At 42.7% G+C, this 14,326-nt stretch overlaps 1 protein-coding gene across 3 annotated transcripts in view; it reads left to right on the top strand.

Annotated features, from left to right (window-relative positions):
* Nucleotides 1-14,326, top strand: part of LOC146519291 (calcium-dependent secretion activator 1-like) — a 238,584-nt gene that overhangs the window by 23,908 nt on the left and 200,350 nt on the right. For all 3 annotated transcript variants that reach the window (XM_085159095.1, XM_085159096.1, XM_085159094.1), the window contains exons 2-3: nucleotides 2,412-2,525; nucleotides 3,419-3,751. In XM_085159095.1, coding sequence (XP_085015221.1) covers nucleotides 2,412-2,525; nucleotides 3,419-3,751 — 447 coding nt within the window. The remainder of the gene's footprint in view (nucleotides 1-2,411; nucleotides 2,526-3,418; nucleotides 3,752-14,326) is intronic.

Here is a 14,326-nt window from a genome sequence, read left to right as displayed (position 1 = left end):
TTGCTGGTTCGTCTGTGTTACTTGGTGTTTTCGTGTCTGTGAATCTCCTGCCGTCTTCCTGTGAATTCTCCCTGCAAGGTACTCCCATTCGTGTTCTGGTTTTGTGGTTTAAGTTCTAGTTTTCCCAGTTTAGAGTATTTTCAGTAGTGATGGGCAGATGAAGCTTCATGAAGCACTGAAGCTTTTCATCCAATTGGTTCACCCCAGTGCAAAGCGTCTTGAAGCTTCATTTGCTCTAGTAGGACACCTACTGGACGTAAAAATATTAGTTGGCATGAATTTGAAGAGTGTGGCCTTTTGCACACAGCCTGTAAATGTCAACAACAAAAGGAGTGTGTAAAACATGTATATTGTAGTGATGGCAGTATACTGTGTATATTTATACTGGCAGTATGGAAAATGATCATTTGGAAATGCTTAAAATGGAAATGATCATTTACTGTGAGGTGTGGTTGGGGTGTGGACAGTGGTTGTGCTTTTGTAACGTTCAGGTATGGACAGCTACACACTGAGGCTTTGAGCCTCAGTCCTGCCCACATTTTATTCTGTAAAAACTAAATTTTCACTGCTTTTATGACGTTTTTAGTGGAGAGAACATAGCTAGGATTTAATGGTTTAACAAATCTTTTAAATCCTTTGTCCTCCACAATGCTAAATGGCTGGGAGTCCTCAATCACCATGCTAACCAGGTCTTCATCTATTTGAGATTGTTCTCCTGAGGAAAGACAACAAAAACAAAGCACAAATATAAATATCACACACGTCACTTATTGCATTGTATAATATTGTTATATCATTTAGTAACATTACTGCATGCTATATTATCATGGCATTTGATGGCTCACCTGGTCTTGCTCCACAATCGGTGTTCCCCTTATTCTCATACAAAGCTCTGTAGTGCCTAAGCATGGATGAGGTGTTGTTGTTATATCCCAGCTCCCTGGCACATAGCAAACACTTCACCTTGTACAAAAGTAAAGACAGCTTAACATATGTTTTATTGCACCATCAGTATTATGAAAATACATCTTCTGTAGAAATTTACATAACTTGTTGAGAGGAATAAAATCAAAATGTTCCCACACAGGGGAGGACATCCTCCTCTTCTTAGCTGGCTCCATTCTCTCCTGACTTTCTCTCCTCACTCTCATAAACCTCCAAACTCTCTCCAAACTGTCTCTAACTCTCACTAACCGCAACTCTCCATCAAACACCTACATTTCTGAATGAAGTCTGCCGCGAGATATGACAGCGATATGAACCCCTCAAAGTTTGAACCGCTTCATGAACCAGTCACGTGGTACAGCCGGGCAGCGAGGCTTCGGACGCCATCATTTTCAGCTCCTCCCATAAATGAAGCAAGCCTCGATACGCGCTTCGCGGAAACGTCCCCTCAATTACTCGACACACGCTTCGAAGCCTCGATACAGAACGTCACATCACTAATTTTCAGTTCCGTTCTCGCCACCTTTTCTTTTGTGTTGTACTTCATCCGTTTGGTTAATAAAGCTCGCTCACTGCTACGCAGTCTGCGTCTTGGGTCCATTTATATTCACACACGGCCTGCCTCGGCACCCCATGACATAGATAATATTTTCTTATCTATTATACGTGTTAAACTTACACCTATTCATTTTTAGTATACATGATTATATTCTGACTAGAATGAAGGATAATTAACTATCAGCAAAATCACATATGAATTATGGTTCTGTCTTCAACCATTAATACTCGTTCCTTCATTTAAAATCATGTTTGCTTGGATTGGCAACAGCATTATTAAATGCTTTATTGTTAGCAAATAGGGGAAGCTCTGTTTCAGCACTCTAATTATTTTCAATCATATAAGGCTGGATGTTGAGATCTTTTACCTCCTCTCAGCCGTGAGGACAAAGACAGTGGGGGACTTTATTTTCTCTAAACCTCACATCACCTGACAAACCACGACCTGGATCTTGTTTCAAGGACTCTCATGTATTTTTGTATCTAAGCAGTGACAAACTTTTTTGATGATAGTTTGTCTGGTTTGGTGTAAAGCGTGCGCCTACCTTTGTGTACCAGAAGGATGACAAGGCTGTTGCCCTTGTTCTTACTGATAATCCAAAAATGAAATTATATCATATCTTCCTTGGAACTGGAAAAACTATTTTTAGTTGTATAGAAAATTAATTTCTAGCAGACATCGTTTCTTGATTTGGAAAAAGTCTTCCATTTTACTCTATTTTGACAGTATTTTGGTAGCATATTTAGTGTCATAGAAGCTGGATTTTTTTCAGTATGCTGTTGACTGTAGCAACCAATTCAAGTTTAATCCTAAGGTTTAGTTTACCTGCAGTTGATACGTTGTAAAATTGTGTGCTTTTTCACTAACAACAACATCCTATTATTTTGTCTATTAATGTCTTCCACAGATCAGTAAGCAGCAGCTACAGACAGTAAAGGAGCGTTTCCAGGCGTTTCTTAATGGAGAAACTCAGATTGTAGCTGATGAGGCCTTCATCAATGCTGTACAGAGCTACTATGAGGTAAGTTGCCCTGTTTCATTTAGATTAGTTGGCTTGAATATAATATTTAATGCAATTATGCATCAACTGAATCATTCCAATAGTGTGCTTATGAAAACTGCTGTCTGAGAGGCCACACTCCACCTTTTGTAGCTGACCTCTTGTCTTCTTGTTGAAGAAAAAACATTCACATATATTTCAGTTAATTAGTCAATTATGTTACATAATATATTCTCTTCACTTTTTCCTCTTTATAACTGTGTGCCAATTACAATATACTCAATTTCTCACCAAGTTCTTACAAGCTCTTTTGTAACATATTTGTTTTTATACAGACCTGCAAGCTCTTGACTCTATAAGACCTTTGAAGGTCTGGAATTAAGTCAAAACTCAATTCTTTATAGATAAATAACCTAATTCTAAAATGACATATTAAAGAGTCCACATGTTGTGCAGATTTGTACTTAAGTCACTGTTTTGTTAGGTTTAGGCAAAAAAATGTCATCCTTTGTAATAAAAAAAGATAATAATAATAATGGATTGCATTTATATAGCAATTTTCAGGGCCCTCAAAGTGCTTTACAATTCCACTATTCATTCACTCTCACATTCACACACTGGTGGAGGCAGCTACAGTTGTAGCCACAGCTACCCTGGGGCAGACTGACAGAGGCGAGGCTGCCATATTGCGCCATCGGCCCCTCTGGCCATCACCAGTAGGTGAAGTGTCTTGCCCAAGGACACAACGACCGAGACTGTCCAAGCCGGGGCTCGAACCGGCAACCTTCCGGTTACAAGACAAACTGCCAACTCTTTGAGCTTTGAGCTACAAGAGCACAACTTTTGTTAAAGTTGTGCTCTTGTAAAACCTACTTTAAAACTAACTGATCTAATGGTTTGCAAATTCATTGCAGGTGTTCCTGAAAAGTGACCGTGTGTCCCGGATGGTGCAGAGTGGCGGTTGCTCAGCTAGTGACTCTCGGGAGGTTTTTAAGAAGCACATAGAGAAACGTGTGCGCAGCTTACCTGAAATTGATGGGCTAAGCAAGGAAACAGTGCTGAGCTCCTGGATAGCTAAATTTGACACCATCTACCGAGGTGAAGAGGACCCCAGGAAACACCAGCAGCGTGTAACAACCAGTGCTGCCTCTGAACTCATCCTTAGCAAGGACCAACTATATGAGATGTTCCAGCAGATCCTGGGTATCAAGAAGTTTGAGCACCAGCTCCTTTATAATGCCTGTCAGGTCAGTAAATTAACAGATTTTTGTAGGGAAAATATGTTTGCTGTTGTCTATAATTTAACTTCCACCTTTTTAGACATTACTGTTGAATGTGGAACGTTGGTGAGGGTGGCCATGGCAGAAAAAGAATTGAAAACCTTTGTTCTTGAGATTCTTGAGATCATATAAGGTCACGAGAACTAAGGTTGTTGAGTAGTTCAGTCAAAAGATACTTAACCTAAGCAGTGCCTTGGAACTTCTTGTAACTTAATGCAAATAACTCCACAAAAAAGTAAGCCAGAAGAAGCTGTCTTTCTTTCTCTGTGAATTTAATATTGGCAGCTGTAATGACAAGACAAAAGCAAGACATGATCAGCGAAGGCAGACAGGCATCATCACAGTCATCAGTTTTTTTAAGAAACATATTTTTTTCACGTTTCCTATAGCTTTAGTTTAGACAACCAAGAGAGCTTGTACTAAAGTCCCTTTTCCATTAGTAGATACTCAGATTGATTGCCACAACTTGACTCGGATCAACTGGTTTTCCATTACAAAAAAGTAACAGTCATAGCATCATTGTCACTGTCATTGCTTCCATACAGAGATGATCCAATATTAAAGTGATAGTTATTGCATCCCTGCCGTCACATGCATGTGAACTTGAGTGACATCTCATTCTTAATCTATAGGGTGTAATATGCCCCCTCTCTGGGGCTGGGGTTGGCTGATGATCTGGTTATAGAGTCGCTGCTGGCTGCCCCAGAGAGTGGAAGGATATGTGTCTCTTTGTGCAGTTGTGTGTGTGTGTGTGTGTGTGTGTCTGTGTGGGACTAGTCCTGGGTGTGGGTCTTCCTGAACCTTAGTCCTTCTTTGACATTGTTATTGAGGGTGAAATAATTCCCCTCCCCACTGCTCCACACTGGTTGTTGCTCCCCCTGGGACTTGGGCACTTGAGCCCCTTTATCCATTAGTTACCTACTCGGATCGACTCACCGTGGATCGCCACAACTCAACTTGGATCGCCTGGTTCTCCATTACAATCCAGTACTATCTTATGTGCATGGTTGTCCTCAAAGCAACGCTGATGAGCGTCCCATGACATAATTAGTACAGTAGCTTGCAAAAGTATTCGGCCCCCTTGAACTTTTCCACATTTTGTCACATTACAGCCACAAACATGAATCAATTTTATTGTAATCCCACGTGAAAGACCAACACAAAGTGGTGCACACATGAGAAGTGGAACGAAAATCATACATGATTCCAAACATTTTTTACAAATAAAAAACTGCAAAGTGGGGTGTGCATAATTATTCAGCCCCCTTTGGTCTGAGTGCAGTCAGTTGCCAATAGACGTTGCCTGATGAGTGCTAATGACTAAATAGAGAGCACCTGTGTGTAATCTAATGTCAGTACAAATACAGCTGCTCTGTGACGGCCTCAGAGGTTGTCTAAGAGAGCAACAACAAAATTATTGAGAAATTTAAAGCAGGCTTAGGCTACAAAAATTTCCCAAGCCTTGAACATCCCACGGAGCACTGTTCAAGCCATCATTCAGAAATGGAAGGAGTATGGCACAACTGTAAACCTACCAAGACAAGGCCGTCCACCTAAACTCACAGCAGAACAAGGAGAGCGCTGATCAGAAATGCAGCCAAGAGGCCCATGGTGACTCTGGACGAGCTGCAGAGATCTACAGCTCAGGTGGGGGAATCTGTTCATAGGACAACTATTAGTCGTGCACTGCACAAAGTTGGCCTTTATGGAAGAGTGGCAAGAAGAAAGCCATTGTTAACAGAAAACCCTAAGAAGTCCTGTTTGCAGTTTGCCACAAGCCATGTGGGGGACACAGCAAACATGTGGAAGAAGCTGCTCTGGTCACATGAGACCAAAATGCAAAACGCCATGTGTGGAAAACTAACACTGCACATCACTCTGAACGCACCATCCCCACTGTCAGATATGGTGGTGGCAGCATCATGCTCTGGGGGTGCTTCTCTTCAGCAGGGACAGGGAAGCTGGTCAGAGTTGATGGGAAGACGGATGGAGCCAAATACAGAGCAATCTTGGAAGAAAACCTCTTGGAGTCTGCAAAAGACTTGAGACTGGGGCGGAGCTTCACCTTCCAGCAGGACAACGACCCTAAACATAAAGCCAGGGCAACAATGAGACGGTTTAAAACAAAACATATCCATGTGTTAGAACAGCCCAGTCAAAGTCCAGATCTAAATCCAATCGAGAATCTGTGGCAAGATCTGAAAACTGCTGTTCACAAACGCTGTCCATCTAATCTGACTGAGCTGGAGCTGTTTTGCAAAGAAGAATGGGCAAAGATTTCAGTCTGTAGATGTGCAAAGCTGGTAGAGACAGACCCTAAAAGACTGGCAGCTGTAACTGCAGCAAAAGGTGGTTCTACAAAGTATTGATTCGCTGAATAATTACGCACACCCCACTTTGCAGTTATTTATTTGTAAAAAATGTTTGGAATCATGTATGATTTTCCTTCCACTTGTCACATGTGCACCACTTTGTATTGGTCTTTCACGTCGAATTCCTTTTTTTTTTTTTTTTTTTTCTTTGTGTCTGTGTCCTGTCTGGTACTGTAGCAATCAGAATTATTGTCTGAAGGCCAAGAAAAATGCCTAACAGATTTACTTTCCCAAGTGGGCCTTTTGCTATACTGGTCCACTTGATTGTCATGGTTTATTTGATCTTTATTAGTTATTTTTATTCTAAGTTATTGTAATCAGGCCAGACTGGACTCGGGGACGGGAAAGAAAAACAAGAAGAAAGGTTTAGAAGAAAGTTAACAGAAGGAGAGGGAAAGAAAAAGGAGAAAAGACAATGAAAATCTGCTTTATCACTTTTTTCTTTTTTTCCCTCTTTTCCTGGTTCATCTGTTGAGAAAAACAAGCAGAAGAAGACAAGAGCAATAGAATAAACAACATCATGAGGATCTATGGGAATATAACAGTAAATACTAAATGTTAAACATTATTGTGCAGCACTTAAGATCGACAGCGCACAGTGTGCTTTGAGGTAGGAGCCAAAAAGGGCGTAGTTTGTGTGTGTGAGCACCCGTGTGTACACCTGTGAGCATGAGCTCGCTTGTTTTTGAAAGGTTCCTTCATGTAATGATCTGTTAGAGGGTGTGGGGGGGCCACAGCCCTGTCCACCAGGTTTCACGTGGAATTCCAATAAACGTGATTCATGTTTGTGGCTGTAATGTGACAAACTGTGGAAAAGTCCAAGGGGGCCGAATACTTTTGCAAGCTACTATATGTGACATGAAGGCTACAAGAAAGGTTGATGTCAAAGCGACGATATATCTGGTGCTTGATCTGTGGCTTTTCATCAGACTTGGAGACCACGGTGTTGTTGGTTTTTTGTAGCCAGTTCCCTCATTTCAAAAACGGTGGTTTTAATTTTCGTAAATGAGAGGCTCACATGACTCATCGAGTAATACCACTGACCAGCCAATCGGTGGCATGCAGTCTGACGATGTCCCATTTTATTACCTACTCAGATCGTGTGGAACCCTGGCCGAGCAGATACTACGACAGTACCTTTTACCAGGTACTAAAACCTAATGGAAAACCCCTAAAACTGTGGCAAACAATGCCGAGTCGATCTGAGTAGGTATTAATAGAGTAGATGATGGCACGGCCACATCCAGACGTCCAGACACCTGACTGCTCCGGACTATGCAACTTTTTAGCTTTTTACTTGTTTATTACGTTGTTATACATTCCAGGAACTTCTAGTTTTGTAGTTAATGACAGCAGATCCCTTCTCAACATCGGTAACAAGTTTGCACATGTAATTCTGGACACTCTTAAATCCTACCCATCCTGGCCGACCGAGATGCGGCGCGGCCAACAACAATGGACAGGACGTTCACCCGAGGCGCAGAACAAAGAAAACTCGCCTTGTGTTCGGAACAGACTGAGACAGCAGGTGCACCGTGCACCACTGCCCAGTATCCTGCTGGCTAATGTACAATCGTTGGAGAACAAACTAGATGATCTGAGAGCAAGAGTCACCTTCCAACGTGACATGAGGGACTGCAACATTCTGTCCTTCACAGAGATATGGCGGACCCCCACCGTGCCCAACCAGGCCAAAACTCCGTCGGATTCATTCTTCATGCTCCGCGCGGACAGAATGGCGGAGTCGAACAAAACAACAAAAGGTGGAGGAGTGTGTTTCATGTTAAACAGAAAGTGATGTGACCCCAAGAGCATTTCTACTCTCTCCACCGGCTGCTCGCCACTTCTGGAACCCCTGAGCATTAAGTGTTGCCCTTTCTAACGGCACAGTGAGTTCACCTCGGTAATCGCTACAGTGGTCTACATCCCACCGCAAGCGGACACAGCTGGTCGGCCCAATCAGAAGCTACGCTACAGGACGCGCTCAACGACGTAGACTGGGACATGTTCAGAGCATGCGCGGTCGACATCAATGAGTTTACAGATGTAGCGGTAAGCTTTGTAAACATGCTAGTGGATGAGATCTCCACTGCCACAGTCGTGGCGTTCCCAAACCAGAAACCGTGGGTGGACAGATCGGTGCTGCAGTGAAGGCCAGGACCGCCACCTACAACGCGGGTCTCCTCCTCATCTCCTCAAACCTGACATGGTCTGCCCACATTCAGCTCCAGACCAAAAAGGCTAGGCAGCGCCTGTATCGCCTACGACAACTGAGGAAGTTCAGGGTCTCTCCAAAGATCCTCAGGATTTCTATACAGGCGCTGTGGAGAGCATTCTCACATCCTGGTATGAAAACAACAGTGTCAGGGATAAAAAAAGCTCTTCAGAGAGTGATCCATATGGCAGAACGCTGCTGCAGGACTGCTCTCCCTTCCCTACAGGACATTTATGTTGGGAGATGCTGGACTACAGCAACTTTTGAAGGACCCGTCCCATCCCAGCAATGAACTGTTCCAGCTTCTGAAATCAGGCAGAAGGTTCCACACCATCCGAACAAAAGCTGAGAGGCTCCAGAGTTTTTCTGTTTATGTAATGTACATAACTCACCCACTTGCTGCACATAATGTCCTCTTTGTATAATGTATGTATGTATGGGGCGATCGTGGCTCAAGAGTTGGGAGTTCGCCTTGTAATTGGAAGGTTTGCCGGTTCGAGCCCTGCCTTGGACAGTTTCGGTCATTGTGTCCTTGGGCAAGACACTTCACCCGTTGCCTACTGGTGGTGGTCAGAGGGCCCGGTGGCGCCAGTGTCCAGCAGCCTCGCCTCTGTCAGTGCGCCCCAGGGTGGCTGTGGCTACAACGTAGCTGCCATCACCAGTGTGTGAATGTGTGTGTGAATGGGTGGATGACTGGATGTGTAAAGCGCTTTGGGGTCCTTAGGGACTAGTAAAGCGCTATACAAATACAGGCCATTTACCATATAAAGTCATTCATATATATGAATTACTAATTCGTATATAAAGTTCTGTCTGTCTCTTTTTTCTTTGCACAGTCGAGGAGTGTATCAGGTCACATTGCATTGCGTGTTATACCTGTATAACCATGCACGTGACAAATAAAAGATCTTGAATCATCTTAACCTCTTAAGCCCCAACGCCCCCTGATACGGGGGCAAAAAGCAGGAGATCAGGTAGGCTTGGGGCTTAAGAGGGTAATGGAAAAGGAGGCTTTAGTGGCTCCATAATACCTGAATGGGCATGGTTGCGATGCCTGATCCCTTGGGGGGTTGTGTTCTGGGGTGGCGTGCTGCTGGGGACTTCACAGCGGTTCTTCTAGGGTCAGGGGCCCGTCCTCTGGGATGTGGGATGGTTGGCTGTCTGCTGCTTCTGGTCCCCCGGCACTCTTGCCCTCGGCTGTGGAAACTCCGTCCGGGGCCTACTCCTCTGCTTGGATGAACATCGGTTGCCATTGGAATGTGTGACTGCATGTCTTTATCACTCCTGGGGGATTACGGAAACTGGGGTCTCCTTGGTCTTTCCCTGTCTGCCTCTGGCTAATGATGACATTTTCAAGTATGTTTATGTTTCATGACAAACGGTCATGAACAGACACTTTTCTTCTTCCTTCTTCTTCTTCTCTCGCTTTCTCTCTCCTTCATACATTTTATACAACTGTGGCCACGGAGATGACTGAATTCAATAATTTGGATGGGTGAGTGACTGCTTTAGGCAATGTAGTTGGTTGGGTCTATGGTAGGTCTTAAAGGGTTAAAGACCTTTTATGACTCTGTGGTGGCATCTGTCATTTTTTTACAGTGTGGTATGTTGGAGCAGCAGTTTATCGGCAGCTGAGAGGAAGAGGCTGGATAAACTCAAGGACTCTGGCCAAAATAACATCTCTGATGGACAGAGTCTCCCACCCCATGCATGTAAATTTTGCTGAACTGCAGAGCTTTTTCAGTGTCAGACTGCTGCATCCTAGATGCATGAAGGAGCGTTTCCGCAGGTCCTCCATCCTTGCAGCTGTCAGACTGTACAATCAAAACTGCTTCCAACAAACATAGATGTTTACACCTGCGCTGTAACTGCAATAATTTAATCAACCGATTCGCACTACAACCTGAGTTTGCCTCTTACCTGTAGTTAATTTTATTTAATTTAATAACTGTACAGTACTCTGTTTATAGTAACCATTGTCCTTAATGTAAATATGTAAGAAGAAAAAAACATGTGTAGGTTTCTGTTCTGTGTACTGTTTGTTTGTATATGTGTCTTTCTGGCTGCTGTTACAACCAAATTTCCCCTTGTGGGACAATTAAAGGACTATTCTATTGTATTCTAAAAAAATACTGATTGAAATACTGATTCAAAAGTAAGAAAATTACAGGCTGTGAAAAATGTAAGGTTTTGGAGGATGTTTTTATTTTCATGCAAAGTTACCTGAACCTTGTGCTATATTAACATAATGATAAAATATTTTCAGTAGATAGGAAAACTTTTAAAAAATTCTAATTATATTATTATATTATTATTATTATTATTATTTTCTGTTGCCTACACAGAGAGTGTTACTTTGTATGTATACAGTCAGGGGTTAAAGTGGGATTCAGCCATTGGGGGAACCCAAAAATTGGTTGTAGTGGCTCAGTGTGGAGTAGATTTTCTTAGTGTACAGGCTGTGATCAGCTGACCTGCTGCTCTTTGTGGATGTACACAACTTAAATCAACCAGATGTGAGCAGATGTTTCTGTTTTTCTAGGTGGTATAAAGTTGGTATGACGGTGGAATTCAGTTGCTGGATTTAAGCAGCATCATCAGCTAAAAGTCATATGAATCTCTGCTACACTTGATGTAACATAACTCTGACCATGAAACTACAGCCAACGTGGAGCAGTCACACACTGTTCTTTACTTTAACCTCTTAAGCCCCAAGCCTAACTGATCTCCTGCCTTTTGCCCTTGTATCAGGGGACGTTGGGACTTAAGAGGTTAAATCCATCACAATACAGCAAAATAGCCTATTTATCTGGCAGGATAGCTCTTCATGCAGCATTTACAGAGCAGTTGGTGTACCTCAGATTGTTTTGCAACAGGTTTCACAACATGAAAAAAACAATGTCACATGTACACACCTAATATTTGACTTACAAACTTGAATGTAGGACTTGAATGTAAGCTTTAAATCTGCACATTATGGAACACCACTGAGCAGTCCTTACCTTTAAATCTAAGCTCTCTTCTTCCTCTCCTGTCCTGTCTTTCTTATCTTTCTACATCTCTGAGTAAAGTTATTTCTCACTCTTTTACGTCCCTGTGAAATACAGAAGCTGGACCTTTGGGTAGCAATACCCCTGACTTTGGCACACATCTTCTCTTTTTATGTGACATTCTCTGGTGATTAGCCTTCCTCATGATTTAACTTTCTGTTATCATCACTTATATTAATGGGTCGATTTTGACCCATGTATTGAATCAGCTATAAAATACAGTAAATCAAAATTAAATGAAATCAATTTTATTCATGTAGCACTTTTACAAACAACAACTGTTGACCAAAGTGGGGGCAATCGTGGCTCAAGAGTTGGGAGTTCGCCTTGTAATCGGAAGGTTGCCGGTTCGAGCCCCGGCTTGGACAGTCTCGGTCGTTGTGTCCTTGGGCAAGACACTTCACCCGTTGCCTACTGGTGGTGGTGGCGGCCTGGTGGCACCAGTGTCCGGCAGCCTCGCCTCTGTCAGTGCGCCCCAGGGTGGCTGTGGCTACAATGTAGCTGCCATCACCAGTGTGTGAATGGGTGGATGACTGGATGTGTAAAGCGCTTTGGGGTCCTTAGGGACTAGAAAAGCGCTATACAAATACAGACCATTTACCAAAGTACTGTACAATAGAATAATCAGATAAAATTTTAAATGAAAGTAAAATCAAGGAAATAATAAGAATAAAATAATGACAGACTCATAGATTCTTAAAAGCTAAGGATTAAAAATGGGTCTTTGGACGAGTTTCAAAAGTATCCAGAGTTGGAGAAGTCCTGATATATAAAGGCAGTTTATTCCACAGCTTCGGAGCAGTCACAGCAAAAGCCCGATTTCTTCTGTGTTTTAATCTACACCTATCAACAACTAGAAGCATTTGGTCCGCAGACCACAAAGATCTCCCCGGAGTATACCAATTTAGAAGATAAGAAGGATATATAGGAGCTTGTCCATGCAATGTTTTAAAAACAAGTGTCAAGATTTTAAAATCAATTCAAAAACTAACTGGCAGCCAAGTATAGGGATATGTGCTCTTGCGTGTGTGTGCCAGTCAGCAGCATTGTCGCAGCATTTTGAACCAGCTGTAGTCGGCCAATTGATGACGAAGTAACACCAGACTAGAGGCTGTTGCAGAAGTCAAGGCGAAATGAAATAAAGGCGTGGATTCCTTTCTCAAAGTCTCTGAAACAGAGAAGTGGCTTCCCCTTTGCAAGTAGGCGGAGGTGAAAGAAGCTGGTCTTTATCACATTATTTATCAGTTTATCGACTGTTAGATTACTATCAAAAATCACACCTAAATTTCTCGTAAACAACTTTTTATAATTTTCTAAGGGGCCAAGGCCGTAATGGTCACTAGGGCCGAAGACAATGATTTCAGTTTTCTGTTCATTTAGATTGAGAAAATTTAAAGCCATCCTTGCCTTAACGTCTTCCAGACAATCGAACAGTCTCTTCAGAGGGTTCACAGATTTGCCTTTCAGTGGGAGGTAGATCTGTGATTCATCTGTATACCAGTGAAAGGAGATACCATGTTTTTTTAAAATACAGCCCATAGGAAGCAAAGAGAAGAGAAGCGGGCCAAGAATAGATCCCTGAGGGAGCCCACAAAAGAGCAGGGTCCTTGGGGATGAAGTGTCTCTGAATCTAACAGAGAAGGATCGATTAGATAGGAAAGACTTAAACTATTCCAATGCAATCCCTATAATACCGGCATATTATTCCCGCCGAGAGATCAGAATCGTATGATCCACCGTATCAAAAGCAGCACTGAGATCTAGTAATAATACAATGGCAGAATCTCCCAAGTCATTAAAAGTTAAAAGGTCATTAGAAACTTTTAAAAGAGCAGTTTTGGTGCTATGATGTCATGATTCGGCTGTGTGGCAGGCAGGGATTGGACCCAAACGCAAACTCACGGGGACACGGGGGATAAACTCAAAAAGCACAGCTTTATTGCTGGAAAAACACCTCACAAGTTATAGAAAACTAAACTGGGAAAAACTACATATAAAGCTCAGCAGAAAACACAGGGAGAATCACACACAGTCATGAGGGAGAACGCGACACTGAACTGAGGGAGACGCCGAGGGTTAACGAGGGAACTGGGAGCACACGGGGAACACAGCTGACACAGATAATCGTAACGAGACAGGGCAGGAGTGAACACAACATGACGCATACTGACGAGAGACTGTCAAAGTAAAACAGGAAGTACAGACAGGAGGAGAGAGAGCACAGACGTAACAGGCTGGGGAAAACATTGAATGAAACACAAGGAGGGGAGACGAGGGCTCACAGATACATAGAGGGGCACACAAGGGGCAAAAGTCACAAGGGGAAATCAAATAAGGAACAACTTAACAGAGCAACCCAGGAACCATGGCCTAAATAAAGAACAAAATACAAAAATACATGAAAACTATGTTGGCCCAGCATCATGACCAGTGTTGGGTAAGTTACTTTAAAATAGTAACTTAGTTACACTACTAGTTACTTCTATCAAAAGTAACTCAGTTACTTCAAGTTACTCGTTACTTTCAAAGTAACTAGTTACTAGGGAAAGTAACTTTGGTTTTACTCAGAATTCTCTTGTTAATGTGTTGCTTCCATAACTTTGCCAGTCTTCTAGCTTGTTTACTTGCCACAAGTGCACTGTGCCACCTGCCAATAGAAAGGAAAAGATAATGTGCATATTTCCACGAGAGAAATCCCACGCCTGGACCGTCGTTGACCGCCGCCATGATTCTAGCCTACGTCACAGCGTCATGTGTGCCTTTTACATCCAACACAAAAACTGCAGTCGTGGTGCTTTGATTGTACTCAGAACTCGGAAATTCTGCCTTCTGAATAGGAAGATGTAGGTAACACCAGACTGCAGATGAGCTGCATACAGGGCTGGACTGGGACAAAAAATCGGCC

This window comes from Neolamprologus multifasciatus, chromosome 5, assembly GCF_963576455.1.
Source record: "Neolamprologus multifasciatus chromosome 5, fNeoMul1.2, whole genome shotgun sequence".
Classification (NCBI taxonomy): Eukaryota; Metazoa; Chordata; class Actinopteri; order Cichliformes; family Cichlidae; genus Neolamprologus; species Neolamprologus multifasciatus.
This window is presented reverse-complemented; position numbering and strand designations above follow the sequence as displayed.